This window comes from Heterocephalus glaber, unplaced genomic scaffold (assembly GCF_053883595.1).
Source record: "Heterocephalus glaber isolate CG9 unplaced genomic scaffold, H.glaber_assembly_v1.0 deba00001593, whole genome shotgun sequence".
Taxonomy (NCBI): domain Eukaryota; kingdom Metazoa; phylum Chordata; class Mammalia; order Rodentia; family Bathyergidae; genus Heterocephalus; species Heterocephalus glaber.
This window is the reverse complement of record NW_028258368.1, coordinates 3,969,151-3,986,434: the sequence shown is the minus strand read 5'-3', so window position 1 is coordinate 3,986,434 and position 17,284 is coordinate 3,969,151. Positions and strand designations below refer to the sequence as shown.

Genomic DNA, 17,284 nt, shown 5'->3' with positions numbered 1-17,284 from the left:
CTTTTAATTCATGGATGTTTACACAGAACATTTTACATACAAGCAGGGGACCATTTAATATTTCTATTCTATAATCTCTCTCCCTTTTTCTCTATATGATTGGCACTAATGTCATATTAGCAACATTATGTCAGTGTTGATAAAAGTGTAAAAAATCGTTTAAAAACTTCCAACTCTTCCCCCTACAAAGTTAGTCTGATTATCTGTTATATTTTCATTCTTGTCTACACATATACTATACTTTTATTTCACATTTTTATTTGGTTTTGTATACACATTTTCTGATATATTATATATAATATTTATTAAGATTATATACACATAAAATCTTTCTTTGGGTTCTTAGACTACCGAGTATTTCTACCTTTTCAATTATTTGGTATGGCAAATAACATTTAAAAAATCATATTCAGGATACATGTTCCCTTCTTTACATTATTGTTTTTGGGGAAAATGTTAAGAAATGGGACACAGAGTCAAAGCTATTCCCAAATCCTAGCCTTTAGCAATGGAATGAACACAGAGGCTTCACTGAAACTTTTTAAATGTTTTATATTTTTAAAGAAGGTTTTCCTGTATATTCTCTTAGTGAAGTCACAAATTTCATACTTTTGCCATCATGGTAGTTGCTTATTATTCTGACTACAAATGAGCAAAGGAGCATAGAGCTGAGTGACTTTTTCAAGCTAAAGCTATGGAACAAGAATAAAATACAAGGCTTTTCCACTATTCTATATTTCCTTTATTTTTCTACCCTTCAAATAAAAATCTTCAATGTGAAAATTTTCCAGCTTCCTTCATTTTACTTTCAACATTTTATTTGTCTGTGTGAATTTCTTTCAGTCTCCACTTTAGACCAGGACTCTAAGCTCTATGACTCTGCATGTAGAAATTATAGGAACAGACTCACCAAGAAAACTCAAGATATTTATCTGGCACACACATTTATTTTTAGAATGATGCTAGGGGAAAATACGCTCTTGAGGGGAAAATGCTCTGCAGTTAGATATGATCATTCAGTTAGCATGATCATGAATCCAATTCCATAACGCATTTCCTAATTGATTTAGAAAATGCACTCGCGAGAGTCTTCACTGGACAGACATGCTGAGCGCTCCACAAGGTGGGCACATGAGTTAGTGCTACTGTTGCTAGCAATGCTCATGCTATGCAACAAAATATTCGACTTGCAGGTACAGGGAGTGTCCAAGTGAAAGCAAATCACTAAATTTTGCAGGAGATGCATGACTCAAATTTTGAGTAAGATGTTTGCATTTCTTCAAATGTCAGGAAGCAGCATAAACAGAGAAAGTTCAGGTGTTTTAAACATACCCAAGGCCGCCTGAGGTTTCTGCAGCTGAATGTTGGGATAGAATCTCCTCTCCACGACTGGCTACTGACCGGAGGAGGCTCTTCTGTTCAGCTAATTCTTGCTCTAATTCCTGCTCAAGGGAAAGGATACATACAAACATCTTTGTCACGTCGCAGTCATTGTCTACAATCATGGTTCCACGTCTAGAAAATTCTCAGAAAACTGTGGTGGTATGCTTTACATTTGTACATTATAGAAAAGGTGTAGTTTAGATATTCAAATGTGTCTCTAAAGTACTCTATAGCTTTCTTTTGCTTTGATAAAGATATCTGAAAAATCTGGGAACAACGACAACAACAACAAAAAAAAATCAAAGGGAAAAGAAAATTTTGCTGGGCAATGGTGCCCTCAAGTGGTACAAAATGTAGTCTGACTTTTCAAAATCACCATTGTACCAACTGAGATAAAACCTTGGAAGCAGCTGCTGTCCGTAATCCTTCTCTGCTTCCTTTATAACCTGTAGTTTCAACTGATTTGTTTGTACCTTTTCATTATTTGCATTCATGTTTTTCCTCCTTAGGAAAATAATATCTTTTTAGGTGTCTTTTATACGAAGTTAAGGTATCAAAGAGAAACCATTATTATTAATTAAGAATCATTTGTTTTACTGGGGAACATCTTACAGTTCTATTTTGCGATGGTGTTTACCTGATAATGAAAAAAAGTAGCACTTCTTTGAAAAAAAAAACTCATGTAGTTCTGACTTTCCCCAATTCTCAGAGGCCTTTTTGAGATTTTATGGATTTATTATTGATTGGTGCTGGGATGCTAGGTTGGTGCTTTACCATTAAGCTACATCCTCAGCCCAAATGTTATTATACTAAAATAGACTCAACTGAAGGCAAATGTGAAAGCAGAGTGGGTATCTGTGATGAGAGGAGTGAGGTAGTTGGGTTATGCTATTGGTAAACTTAAACATAAGTTTTTCTTAAAAGACTGGACTTGAAGAGACCCGATGTTCCAGCAGTCATGGATAAGGGCACTGAAAAGGGACATCACATCCCATTTCATTCCAAGTGGAGATAAAAAGACACTTGCTTACAAAGCAATGTGCCCTTCTGAGCCATCTTCCTTGAGTTCCTTCCAGGGCAGGTCTGCAGGCCAGAGAGCTTACTTTTTGCTGTTGGAGACTGCTCTGCCGCTTGTGGGTCCGTGTGGTGTGAGCTTGAGCCAACCATTCCTGCACGCCAGGGCTCTGCAAGGCCGTGAGGTCAGCGTCACTCTCCTCCTTCTCTTGGGCAGTTCCCTGCTTTTAATGAGGCAGAAATCAGGAGTCAGAGTGCCCACAGGAAAACCTTAACCAAAGTGGAGAGAAGACTCTTTCGGTGTGGTCTGTATAATGAAAGATACCAAAGTGGCTCCATCTGGATGTGAAACCGCATTTTTAAAATGGTGGTAACACAAAACCTGAGTTATGGCGTTTTTAGGACTGAGAATAATAAACAGATGATTATGCACAGAAATATTTGAAGGGGAAACCCATCTATTTCTAATATGGTCACCAGAGATCATTCCAGAATTTTTCCACAAAAATATAACACTAGATCCTGTTATGAGTTCTTTTATAAGTCACACAAAGGTAAAACATTACTGAAATGATTATTATGGTTATAATACCTCCTGTGAAAGCATACCCCTGCCACCTTTTCTATTCAGGTCACACAGTAGCTACCAGACATGCACAGAGTAAGCACTTGCTCCCCAAAGGTGGTTCTGGAATGCTGCTAAACAAAGATATCTCAATGTCTTTGCAAAGCACTAAATCCTTGGTGCTGTAAGGTAGGCAACACACTCTAGAATTTAGGAAGAGACTAAATTTGATCTTCAGTTCTGTCGGGAGCAATGCCACATAATTTTAGGGAAAAATCATTTGGTTAGTTTAGTTCTCCTGCCTACAGACCAGCTATGGAATTCTGAGACATAATTCCATTTTGGCCTCCGGTCACAACTGAGAACTCAATGATCCGGTGATGCTGTGATTCCCCAGGAAAAGAAACATCCTGGGAGCTGAAAACATCCTGGGAGGAACAAACATCTACTCAGTTCCTTGTTGTTCTTCAATTGATACATCTTATTTAGGCGGATGTACTGAACTCTCTGCAAGTCATTCTTTACATTTGTTTCTCCCGATGTACTGAGTACTGAATAAAAGGTGCCATAAGCTGGGGGTTTTCATCTTTGCTGCCCAGAGCAGCACTGATCAAACTCAAAGCTCAGCTTCTTCTCAGTCTTATTTTTCTACCTTTCCTATAATTCCCCTTGTGCTGCCGTGGCTCACAGGAGACCAGGACTTACTGCAGAGGTTCTAGTAACATCCCCTTTCCCTGTTCCCTACACAGTTCCTATGGAAGAAAGTTCACTTTCTCATACAGGCAAAAGGGTCCAACCAAGGGCTTGCCAGAGGGTGACCATCCTCTGTCCCAGACTCCACACACCGCACCCTTGGACTCTTGTTTGCAGGGCTATACGATGTGGTCAACCACAGAAACTCAATTCCCAAAGCACTTCAGTGGCCCCAACAATGACCTTTAATAAGTCTTTGATGTTCACCCTCTGTGGGCCCTAGATTTGAATGAGTTCTAGAATCTTGCTGGCTGGTTATATAGCTATGTTTCCAGACTGTCTTGTATAAACAGAGTCTACTCAAATATGAGAAATCTTTAAGTGACTCCTTGCAAAAATAGGACAATAAAAAAAGAATTAAGCTGGGTGTGATGGTGCATGACTGTTATCCCGACACTTGGGATCCTGAAGCAGGAGGATCATGAGTTCAAAGCCAGTCTAGACTGCATAGTGAGATGCCGTCTCAAAAAAAAAACAAAAAGCACTTAAATGTTAGCATAGTGGGTTACCATTTCACAAACTCGAAAGTCACTGTTATAGTTTAGACCTAAAATGTCCCCCTAAATTCTCATGTGTTTAGAAGGTGATTGGATCACAGGGGCCCTATACTCATCAGTGGATTAATCCCTTGATGAGTTCAGAGATGGCTGTGCCTTAGGAGGTAGGGTGTACCTGGAGGTGGTTTGCTGGGGGTGTGACCCAGGTGGGTGTGCTCTTGTTCCCAGCTACTCCTTTCTCTGCTTTCTGGCCACCATGATGTGAGCAGCTTTCCTTCACTGTCTTTCCACCACCTGTTTTTGCCTTGGACCCAAATAATTTGGACTGAACCCATTAGAAACCACAAGCCAAATAAGTATCTCTTCCTATAAATTGCAAGTATTAAGTATTTTATCCCAGAGATAGAAAGATGGTTAATATATTTGATGTGGGGTTAATTCTGAATGAGAACTATTCTACATATATTTATAGGCCAAAGGATAAATTACATGATTTTAATGCAACTCGTCCAATACACACACATGAAGTGTCAACCAGTGTTCTAAGAGCTCCAAGTATTCTGCAAAGAAGTCAGACAAGGGCTTGGTGGAGACACAGAAATAAACAGATAAGAAAGGCTGAGCTGGTGTTAAGGCTGCAAAGAAAGGGAAAGGAGGCAATAGGACTGAAAGTGGAGGGGAAGTGAGCTTAGAGTGGTTGAAGAACATTTTTAGAAGAGATAAATGCCTGAGTTCTGAATAATAAGACCTTGCCAGCAGATCTGCGGGGTGGGACCCTAGGCCTAGGGAGAAGGTGGTACAGAAATCCTACAGAGATAGAAATTGGGCATTTCAGAGAGAACCACTGAGGTTTAGTGAAGCAAAGAGGCAGAGAAGAGGCTAGGGTGACTAGAGTAAGGTGTGGCAGAGAGCAAGGACAGTCTACAGGTCGCTTCCTCAGAGGAGTCACCCTCCATCTCTTCTGGAGCTGCCACTGCCCTCCTCTTTGCTCTGTGCCAAGTCTGACCATGAGTGGGATCCATCGTCCCAATTTATCTGTCCTCACTATTCACCTTTCCCACTCACCTTCAGAATTTCACACTCCCCATTCCAGAGAAATAGACAGGGTTTGTTTCCTGGTTGAAACTTGGTTGGTTTCCCTCACTGGAACCTCATGAGAAAAGTGGAGAATGCTGGACTGTGCTTCACCTCTGCACCATAGGTATCAGAAGAACAAGAACTGAAGCAATCAGTGAAACCGACAAGTGACATCATGCAACCCACGTGGGCTTGGAGCTCACCTTATGCCACAAGTGTTTTCTTCTTTCTCTTCCTTTCCAGCTGTCTGACAAAGGAACATGGCTTGCTTAGGTGAAATAATGGGTATGCCTTTTGTCTAAAACACGCTACTGTATTTATATTTTGGAGTCCTGCTCAGAATGGGTGATGGGTCACACCCAGTTCACTAAACTCCCCTCGAACCAAGGCATATCTCTCAAAGAGAAGCAGTGATTTGCATGAAGTTGGATGTTTGGGTGTCCATCCAGCACTGAAGCCCATGATTATCTGCATGTAACAGAGTCTCTGCCACCTACAAGGGCACCGTCATCCCAGATAAGATCTAAGAGATCCTGGCTCTTACAGACAAGGAGGAAATACCAGGTCAAATGGCACCTGCAGAGAGTGATGGAGATGGCAGGGAACGACACTTTAAGGAGACCATGTGTGACATTAAGTTGTCTCCAATCAGAGCTGTTCCAGCTAACAAAATAGAGGCCTTGGCCATGACCTGTTGACCTTCCTTTGAGAGACCCAAGCCACTTCCTGCCTGCTGTTCTCTCCAACAAAGGCTTTTTTTTTTCAGAGCCCAGTCTGAAGATTCCCTTGGCAAGTTCTCGAAGCCCTCAATACCCGCTTGCCCTTCTTGGGTTCTAGTCCTTGGATCGAGAACATTACTTTCAAAGCACACCACATTTGGGCTTGTAAAAAATAACAACTGCAGTGTCAGCCCTTGAGAATAACTTGCTCACTTTTACACACAGAAACATTTAGATTTCAAGACTTAAACACTAGGAAGGGGATCTTCTCGAATTAATGGGGTTCACAGCCTCAGAGAAGAAAGCAGATGTTTAGTACATGTTCTCTATGTGGTTATGTTCAGTTTTCATTTAATGAATTTCTCTCTGACTGATCATTCATTTTGGAACCTAAGACTTGGACCACAGGAAGAAAAGAATGATTAAAAATCCAGTTCTAATTTCCTTTCCTTTCCCTCTGGGATGAGAAGGCACTGCCAGTAGGAATACAAGTCTGGCGATTACTTTCTGTGTGTTATCATAGAAGTTTTCTCTCTCTCTAGGGAATAAGAAGTAAAGCTGCTTCCATCACCAAGGTCCCAATGGGTGGGGTTACCTAAACTGCTGATTTTGGAAATCCTAGTAACAGTGGCCACTTTTGCCAGGAACATTCTTTGGAAGATCTGTGAGGACTAGGAAATGCTAAACATTAAATAAAACATTTCTTCATGAGAATTTTATTATTGACACAGGACAAACTCTATGCTCCTTTGATAAATGATCATGTGTGGAAATGGCCTATGCTTATGAGGAAAGATACTCATCTTTCAAGAGATTTTTTTGGAGATATTTTTACATGCCCTTAAAATCTGTACTTCTTCATGTAAAAATGCAAGAGTTTTGTTATTGACTGATACTCATACAAGTTCAATCGGTTAAAAAGAATAAGGAAGTAGTTATTACTGCTTCACAGAGCAGCACTAAGAACTGTGAGTTAGGGCTGGGGTTGTAGCTCAGTAGTGGAGTGTATGCTTGGCATGAACAAAGCCCTGGGTTCAATCCCTAGACCTGGAAAAGAGGGAGGGAGAGGAGGAAAGCAAAGAATTGTGTACCAGTGGCTGCATAAGACTTAAAAAGGTGTTCTAATTAAAAGGTGCAATGTCGGGGCTAGGGATTTAGCTCAGTGGTGCCACCGCCTGCCTTGCAAGCATCCGGAGTTCGATCCCCTGTACAGGGGGGTGGGGTACAATGACACTGATTTCTGCATTTAATAGAAGATTGCTTTTTCCCCAATTAACTTTAGTTATCTGGTTTTCTATGTGAAAAGAAATGATCCTTTTCATGACAGAAATAATTTGAGCAAGGCTCCTTTTATCCCCACAGATGAAAAACAAGGTCTAATTATTTTTTAAATCTCATCAATATTTTATATGCTGGAAACTCCATTAGATGGAAGATGGTAGAATTTATATACATTTTTAAAGCACCCAATGAACGTAGATGTGGTGGCATACACCTGCACTCCCAATACTTTTGGGAGGCTGAGGCAGGAAGACTCTAAGTTCGAGTCCAGCCTAGCCAATTTAGTGACATAGTGAGACCATCTCAAAATAAAAAATAAAAAAGGCTGGGGATTTAGCTCAGTGCAAAGGTCTTGGGTTCAATCCTTAGTACTGAAAACTAAAAGCCAATTTTGATGTAGTAAAACACTATAACATTTTTCTGTATTTACACACTGTGGCCCAGCAGCATCCTCAGAAAGGCTTATACTTGTGGCACAGTGTAAACTTCGCTCATTTAAACAATTCCTGTGACTGTGGGAAGGACCTGCTTGTGTGGACCAGCAGGACCGTCACCCACGCAGCCCAGGCTGCTCAATCTCAAACTGAAACTTCGAGTGTGTCACACACTCTTTCCCTCCCCGGGAACCGAGTCTGGGGACAGCAGGCTGGTACTGTGACCTGCCGTGACTTCAGCGTATACTGGAAGCATTATTTGCATTTACATTCTTGGGATGATTTTTTAAAAACTTAAATCCTATAGACTCCCCTTTTTTACAGTTTCTCATTCTGCTATTTCAGGTACCATCAGTGAACCACAACCCAAAAATACTATTTATTTTGACTCTTTCAAGACAGAGAAACTTGAAAAAAAAATCACATAACTTTATTAACATTTATAATATAATAATTCTACTTTATTACTATTGATGTTAACTTCTTGTGCACCTAATATAAAAATTAAACCTTCTCGCCGCCTGCCATGCAAGTGCAAGGTCCTAAGTTCGATCCTCAGTACCAAAAAAATAAAAAAATTAAACCTTCTCATAAGCATCTACTTGTAGGAAAAGCAGTATGTACAGGGTTCAGTTACAGGCCTCCACCTGGAGTCTTGGGATCTATTATTCCCAGGATAAGAGACATTGCCATACCATTATTATTTCTGATTTAGAGATGAGGAAACTGACCTGTAAGAAAGCTGCAGAAAACTCAAAGACCTGGCCCCTGGCAATCTCATTAATAATTGTCGAGACAAGGGTGCAGCTGCAAAGTGATGGCCAAGAACCAATCCTGCCTGGGAAATATGTTTTATTTGACATAAAATTATTTAAACATGTTAGAACTCACTGTCAGGGTTTACAAACTGGAAGATGTAGAATTAAATCCAAATTTCTTATTTCTTAAGAAACCGGAAGGTCTAGGAACAGAGTCTGAATTCTGGGATGCTGAGAACTGGCACTGCCGATTAGGCACCAGCCCACGTGCCCTTCCCGGGCTCCGAGGCCAGGTGCACAGGTGAGGCCACATTGCCTCTGTCTCTTCTACCTGTTGCTAGGGGTAGGGCATAATAAGAGCCTTGCAGATGACAGCTGGTCCACATGTGGAACTGTAAAGATTTCCCTTTGTTTTAGTTTCCTTAAAGATTAGGTTCAATCACAGACCACCAGTGAAAAACAAAAAAAAGTCTTACATGATAGACCAGGAATACCTTTTGCAAAATTGTCTTTTTTGTGTACTTTTATAGTTATAAATCTTTCTAGTTTGGTTTGATTTAAATATTTTTAACATTTTTACTTTTATTAAGAAGTCTCATTGCATTGTTTTGAAGCAAGGTCTTGTTAGGTTGCCTGGGCTGCCCTTGAACTCAGAATTCTCTGCCTGAGCCTTCTCAGTGTTGGGATTACAGGTGTGCACCCCCACACCCCCTCTGCATGTCCATTTTAAAGTACCTAAATTTAAAGTAAAAACTTACATTTTGTTTGTAATGGGATTTGTTTATCCAGTAGAAATTTTGAAATTCTTTTCACAAGTTCCTTGGCCATTCGTATCTCTTTTCCTTTGATATATATTATCCACATTTCTACTAGTTAATCTTTTTTTTTTTTTTTTCCAGTACTGGGGCTTGAATACAAGGCCTTTGCACTGATCTACATCCCCAACCTTTTTTATTTTTTATTTTGAGACAATATCTTACTAAGTTGCCCTGACTGTGCAGTCCTCCTGCCTCAGCCTCCTGTATAGCTGGGATTACAGCCATGCACCACTGAGGCGAACTTAATTTTGTAATATTAAATTTTAACATATAAGGCTAGTAACCCCCATAACTCCTCATTTTTATAAATTATGGTTATTTTTACATGTTTATTTTTTTCTCAGGTAAATGATCACTTGGTATCATTTTGTGACTTTCTGAAATACACAAGTAGTATTTTAGTCAATAAATGAGGAATTGGCAGCTTTAAAATCCAAAAAGAAAATATACCCTTCCATTTTTCATTTTGGTTCTTAAACTTTAAAGTCTGTATCATTAAGATTCTTTTGCATATTTTATTTTACTGATATACACAGGATATTATTTTATGTTATTTCTCTAAATTGGTTTTTTTTTTTTTTTTTGGTACCGAGGATCGAACTCTGGTCCTTGCACTTGTGCAGCAGGCGGCGAAGCCACTGAGCTAAATCCCAGGCCCTTCTAAATTGGTTTTTATTCGTGTAAACGAAAGTTGCAGATTCTCTATTTATTTTTGTAGTGCTGGGGACTTTTAAAAAATAAAGCAATCATCTTCCTAAATTCTTCCATTGCTTCTAATAGATTTAAGTTGACTAGGTTTGGTTTTCCAGATCATATAATCATACAATTAGCAAAAAAACCTGTGCACTCTCCTTATACCGAGAAAATAAAAGCAATCACAGTAAATATTTGTGAAGCTTTTTCAACAGCAGTTGTGCCCCACTTCCTGTCTTCCAGCAGCTTCCAGGATGCCTGCAGCCTGGGTCTCTCCCCTGCATTCCCACGGCCCCTTGAGAGTTAAAAGGCACCACAACTGAACTGTTAACTCACTAGTCCTTTGCTCTCCCACATCCATTCCTCGGTTAGTCTTCATCGTCTCAGTTACCCAGAATCTGACTCAGTCTCAGTGCCTCTACCTCTGTGCTTGGACTCCTTCTTCCCTGGTCCCAAAGCTCCTGAGTTCCAGGCAGTGGTTCCGAGCTCATCCTCCTGTCACTCCTTCTCCCACACACTCCAAGGACTTCTCAAAGTCCACACAACACCAACACCCTTGGGTCCTCTGGTCCCAAGGCCCCTCGCTACCTATGTCTGTGCTCCGAAGGTTTATGCCTCCCCTGATTGATACTTTGACACCTAATCCCAAGTGTGATAATACTACGAGGTAAAACCTTTGGGAGGTGAATGCTTATGGAATGAGCTCTCTTATAAAAGAGAGTCCAGAAAGCCAGCTACTCCACTGCACCAGGTAAGGACACAGAGGGAGAGAAGGAGGGAGGGAAGGAGAGAGACAGAGAGAAACAAAACCTGCTGGCACCTTGATCTTGGATTTCCTAAATTCCAGAATGTGAGTGATAAACTTCTGTTGTTTCTAAGCTGTTAAGGTTATGGCATTTTCGTTACAGCGTCCTGGACAGGCTAAACCACGGTCTGGCTTCCTTTGCAACTACTCTCCTCCTGCTCTCTCCACTGCAGCCACAGTGTCTTTGGATGGAATGGGTGTGATCCCACTTAGGAGTCCTTAGGCCTCTGCTAGGGAACTCACTCTCCTCATGCCCACATCTTCTCTCCTTCACTGTGAACTCTGCTGGGATTCCTTAGCACTCTTGTCTTTTGTCATGCCCCCTATAGTTCTCATCATTTCTGTGTACAATAATGCATTCTAATTTCATTGATTGCCTGGCTGCAAAAACCAGAATCTCCCAAAGACAGAAATATCTAGATACACAGCTACAGACAGGTGTTTTCCATGCTCTATTTTATCATATAGAATAGTTGCTCCCACATAGTAGTTTCTCAGTATTTGCTTAATCTTTGCATAGCACTGTACCAGTAATTTATAGTTTTTAAAATAGAATTAAAAAAGCTAAATAGTATGCAAAACTATGCAAGGTGCATGGGAGAAACTGAGTAAAAGTATTCTAAGGTACAGCATATTAATATATTGAGAGATTAAGACGTTGAATTATAATTTATTAGGTATGCTGCTAAACAGGAGGATAAAACAAATAAAAGCACTTAGTCTCTTAAAAAACAAAGGTAAAAAAGAAGAATAGAAAGAACAGGACAAAAATAGAAAATAAAAAGGAAAATAAGAAAGACCAACTATATCAGTAAGCACAGTGAATTTAAAGGGATTAAACTTGCCCTTTAAAAGAAAGATTCTCTGATTAAACAAATGTTTAAAACCAACGAGAGACAGCTAACTCTTATTTATAGGAAATAAATTAGAACACAAGGACACAAATCAAAGGAAAGTTAAAACAAAGGAAAACAAAGGAAAGTGAAAAGACAAGTCAGATAAATATTGCTCAAAAAAGCTCTAGCAATCTAACATGAAAATCACTATTAAAGAATATTAAGGTCCCTACATGATAGTAAAAGTTTAATTCACCTGGAATACACGATAATTCTAGGTTCTTTTTTGGAGGGTGTGGTACAGAGGATGGAACCCAGAGCCCTCCGCATGGCATAACAAGTGCTCTACCTGAGCTACATCCTCAGCCTGAATATATAATTCTAAAGTCATGAGCACTAAATATACGTCTGTGTATATCTGAAGAGTAGGATGCATAAAAGAAATACGAATGTACCAAAAAAAAAAAAAAGGAAGAAAAAAAAATACGAATGTGTCATAGCATGTCTTCATCTATAACCTCCATTTAAATTTGAGCAGTCACCATTTTCCTTGTCTTTTCTTTTCCTATAGCACAGTCCTTAGATCTCTGGATTCAAGTAACCCCCGCAAAACTTAGTTGGAAATGCATGACCAAATCAGTGTAAATTAATACTCCACACCGGAATGTGTACAGTTGTGCAACACCCTCACCATCCTCTGGGGGCCTTCGAACAGCACCTCGCCCTCACCTGGATGTGCAGCTGGCGGTCTCGGAGGGCTCTCTGCAGCTCCAGGAGGCTCCCCTTGAGTGTCTTCAGCTTCCCGGCCAGCTGCTCAGCCTCATCCTTCGTGTGTGCCTTGCCCTCCAGCAGCAGGTTCTCGTTGTGGAGGGACAGCTCAGATAAGGCCACAACCTTCTGCTCGATCTCCACCAGCATGTTCTGGGACGGCACAGACAAGGACGAAGTCACACATGGGAACCAGTCTCTGCCAGGTCTGTGTGTGGTGGCACATGCCCGGAATCCCAGCAATCTGGGAGGCTGAGACGGGAGGATCACAAGTGCAAGCCCAGACTGGGCAATTTAGCTACTTAGGGAGACCTTATCTCAAAATTAAACAAACAAAAAATACTAACATAGCTCTGTGTGAAGGCTCTGGGTTCAATTCCTACTACCTCAAAAGAAGGAAGACTTTAGTGCAATTATCCCTCATGTTAATTTCTAAATACCCAAGCTAACTTTATGATTCAAAAGGCAATGTTTAGTCTGCCTAAAACCTACAGCTGGAAGTTTCCAAATACCATGTCAGGATAAGAACCTAACCTGCAACAGAGCACCTGGGAATGCTTCCTGCCCTGTTTATTCAGTCTGAATCACTGACACTAAGTCCTCTCATTAGGTTTATATTTCTTTTTAGATGCAAAATACAGATACAATAAGGATTTGGATATATACAGTCTTTAAAAATGCTGTAAGTTCTTTTGTACAACTGGGGATTGAACTCAGCCTTTGCACAGAAGTACATCTTCAATCCTTTTCTTTTTTTGAGAGATTGTCTTACTAAGTTGCAAAATTGCCCAGGTTTGGCTTGAACTTGCATTCCCCCTGCCTCAGCCTCCCAGCATACTGGGATTATAGGAATGTTCCACCCTGCCCAGCTGGAAGGCAGTTTTTTTTTTTCAAAAACTAAGTCCAAGTTTGAGCTTCATTTAAGATTTTATAATGTATTGATTCTCTGCTCTCTAAGTATGTAAAGTTCATAGCTGTGAAAAGTCATATATCTGTACCAAGGCTTCTCCCCAGCATGTCTGCTCTGGGCACGTGAGGTTAGCATGTGCCCTTTTTGTACCTGGCAGTCCACCAGCTGTGCCTCCATGTCCATTGGCTCTGTGGGTGCACTGAGGGTGCCATCCAGGGTGGCCTTGGTACTCAACAGCCAGTGATCCAGCTCATCAGCTTCACATCGATACCTCTGCAAGGCCTGCTCGTGCTTCTGTTCCTCCAGCTGATCGTTTAACTTCTCCTAAGGAGATAAGCAGAAGGTAACAGATCAGTGGAAGGTGAAAGCTTGAAGATTCAAAACATGGAGCAGCAGTTTCAGAGCCCTAGGTGTGCATCAAAATCACCTAAGAAATATAAACTTAGGCTACATCTCAGAACAACAAATCAGAATGGGCTGGGGTGAGCTTGAGTCTCAAGATTAGTATTTTTAAGAGATTTCCCAGCCAGGTGTCATGGCACACATCTGTAATCCCAGCACTTGAGAGGCTGAGGCAGGAAGATCACAGGTATTAGGCCAGCCTGGGCCACTTAGCAAGACATTGTCTCAAAATAAAGAATAAAAAGGGCTGGGAATGTAGGTCTGTGGTAGAACACCCCTGGGTTCCACCTCTAGTACCAAAAATATTTTTCCCCCCAATGGTTCTAATGTGGCTTAGAGCTGAACATAGCATCCTCAAACAATATACCTATAAGACTAGGCAGTAACACAAGTGACAGAAATTCCCCAGGAATCAGAACCAGACACTGGCATAAGGCAACTGGCAAATGGAAAAGGCACTTGAAGTCAGCTCTGGGAAACAGCAGGGACTCTGGGGAAGGGAAGAGTGTGTGGTTCACCTGAAGAGCAGTCACCGTAACTGATCCCTGGGAAGGGGGCCCAGGGTTACTGGTGCCTCAAGCGAAGGCAGAAATCCAAACATCTAGATTAGACATCTGGGTGTTTCCAATTCTTGCAAATCATTCATGTTTTTAAAATATTCAGGCCAATACTTCATTTTGCTGTCCCACTAAGTTTTCATAGAGTTAAGGACAATATCAAATCAATCAGACTCTTAAGGTACTCTAGATATTTTATTTGTAAAAGCTACATTATTAATAATAATTATTATTACTTTTACATTATAATATTTACTAAATAGTTTAACATGGCGATTAGCAGGGAGAATAGACATCAATTTTAAATTTATCCAGAATGAAATTTATGAATACAAGACTTAAAGTGGGGAATGGTGGTGCATATCACCAGCATGCTAAGAAGCTGAGGCAAGAGGATCACACATTCAAGCCCAACCTTGGCAATTTAGGGACTTAGAGAGATCCTGGCTCAAAATAAAATAAAATGGGCTGGGGATGAAAAGAAGAATTAAGATGTGTTATGACCATGTACAAACTCCCCATGACAAATGTAATAAGTATGTGCTGCAAACATGGACTAATAAAAAATTATTTTAAAAAATTAAAAATGGTCTAGGGATATAGCTCAGTGTGAAGGCCCTGGGTTCAGTACCATAAAAGGTGACTCTAACTAATATTATAGTAAGTAAATTCAGAAGCATCCTATACATCCAACAATAGGGCCATAGTTAATAGAATTATGGTAAAAGCAGCAGGTAAACAAATATTAAGTTCATATCATAAGAGATGCACTGAGAACCAACTGTGTGCCAGAGAAGCCGCTGGATCCCAGAGATACCAGGAGTCAGACTCAATACAGGCCCTAAGCAGGCAGCCTACCCAACTATAGAACAATGCCAACATCTACCATCCTGTGTGCCTAGGACTAAGAATTATATGAAAATAATATTTTTAAAAAGCTGATTTTTAAACATATACACTATTATTGCCAACATCTGTCTCTATACCAAATAATATTTATACTAAGTAACATAAGAATCAGAACTGCTAGTGTATTTTCATGAATTATCACGGTGGAATTGGCTACGGTGGGATTTATTCTTTATAGTCTCGCTAACATCACTCATCGAAAGCTCTTACTACACTAATCTTCTACAACCTGTCTTCGTGAGGTTCATGGCCCCCAGTCCTCAGCATCTCCCCAGGGGTGGAAGGGTGGATTCAGGGCTTTGCACTGACTCGCGCTCTACTCCTTGCACCTTCCGTCACACGCACACTTGTGAACCCATTTGGAAGTGAGGGCAGGGGCAGACGCTTGCCTACCTCCAGCAGCTGCCGTTTGCCCGCGGCCTTCATCCGGATGGTGGACATACGTTCAGCCAGCACTGTGAGGGTGGACTGCAAGGCCAGCTGCTGGGCAGGGTCAGACTCCCGCACCTCTGACACCAGCTCCTCCGCCAGTGAGGCCTGCAGCGCGTTGATTTCGTCTTGGACCATGAGAATCTCGTCCATCAGCGCCTGCAGGGAAGACTGTGGAATCACGCTTATGTATGCATTTCCTCACTGGCCGCGCCTCACACACACACAGGCAAGCGGAAGACATTTCAGGTGGATGTCATGTAACCAGAAATCAGGGCTACACTTAAGCTTCAAAATGAAATACCAGACGAGGCCAGGGTATTTCTGATCTTAATACTGTGGGTGCCACTAACAGAAGCCACTTTTTCATAATTCAGGGGACATGTGTTCAGTAATGTTCAAGAGTCTGATTCTACGCTGAGCATAAAATTCATGATTTTCAGCTGGGGGTGGTGGCACATGCCTGTAATCCTAGTACTCTGGGAGACTGAGGCAGGAGGATCACAAGTTCAAACCTATTGTGGTACACTTAGCAAAGTGGTAGCCCCCCTCTATAAAGGCTTGGGATGTACCATAGTGCAAAAGCCCTGGGTTCAAGTTCCAATACCCCCGCCCCCATTCACCACTTTCACATTTACAAGACAGGAGAAATCTAACCTGTTTCTATATCCTGATGTTGTGTTCATTTTTCTCCTTATCTATCCAACTCTGAAACGAGAATTTTCTCAGGGCGAATAGCCAGACCCTCTTTTCTACCTTCACAGTCTCTTGCCAACAATGTCTATTCCCAAGGTTTCAAGTACATTCTCACTTTGATGGCTTCCAAAGGCAGGTAGGTCCCTAACCCAGGCATCTGTCTGAAATTTCAGCCTTTGTGTACTCAGCTGGCATAGTTCATGGATGTTTCCACTATTCTAAGTACTGTTAGGTAAAAACTACAACAGACCATCTTGGACTGGGCTTTTGCTGTGACTCCAAGGGAAAAGACCCCCAAATCAAAATAGGTGGTCCACAGTAAAGTTCCATGTCACCAGCCCTAATCTAAGGTATTTGCTTAGCCTTCCAAGAAACCAGGTGAGCAACAACAGCCAAATTTCCCAAGGGGGCTAGTTTCGGTCGTCATGGTAACACAATTATCTCTGCCTTAATCCTGCATGAAAGAATTTCCTGTTACTCTTTAGGACAAAAGCAACTTGATGTTAACCAGTTACTTTTGTCTTCTCAGCTTTATAAGGAAAGTAACTTTAAAATGACCAGTCTTTTGTTATGATTTCTGCCTTTTATTTTTCAGCCCTTCTCTGTCTATAAAACCAAACTCTTCTGTTGGGCCCATCTGAACACTCTGTTTTCAGGGACATGTTGCCCAATTCTAGAATCCAAACTAAAGCCAAGTAAGAGGTTCTGGTTAATCTGTTGTAATTTTTTGTCCTTTGACAGCGTGAAGCCTACTTCACCCCGTCTTCCCTACCACACCCGACTGCTGAAGGTGGAAAATAAGGAGTCAGTCTTCCTGTCTTCCTCTCCTCCAAGCTGACATATCCCACCACTCGACCTGCTCTGAGACTGGCATGGAGAGCTGAGTATCTCCATTCCTTCCACCCACCCAAGTTAAGCTCAACTTCCTCTCTTGTCTGAATAGCTGTAATGATTTCCTGATGGGTCTACCTACTACACTC

General features: G+C 41.1%; 1 protein-coding gene across 19 annotated transcripts in view; it reads right to left on the bottom strand.

Moving 5' to 3' along the window:
- Positions 1 to 17,284, bottom strand: part of Syne1 (spectrin repeat containing nuclear envelope protein 1) — a 473,610-nt gene that overhangs the window by 130,382 nt on the left and 325,944 nt on the right. For 12 of the 19 annotated variants that reach the window (XM_087193553.1, XM_087193567.1, XM_087193559.1 and 9 more), the window contains 5 exons: positions 15,573 to 15,779; positions 13,462 to 13,635; positions 12,363 to 12,554; positions 2,487 to 2,621; positions 1,333 to 1,442 (listed from right to left, as the gene is read on the bottom strand). In XM_087193553.1, the coding sequence (XP_087049679.1) occupies positions 1,333 to 1,442; positions 2,487 to 2,621; positions 12,363 to 12,554; positions 13,462 to 13,635; positions 15,573 to 15,779 (818 nt within the window). The remainder of the gene's footprint in view (positions 1 to 1,332; positions 1,443 to 2,486; positions 2,622 to 12,362; positions 12,555 to 13,461; positions 13,636 to 15,572; positions 15,780 to 17,284) is intronic. The other 7 variants (XM_013076688.3, XM_021238017.2, XM_021238016.2 and 4 more) reach the window with 3 other exon arrangements.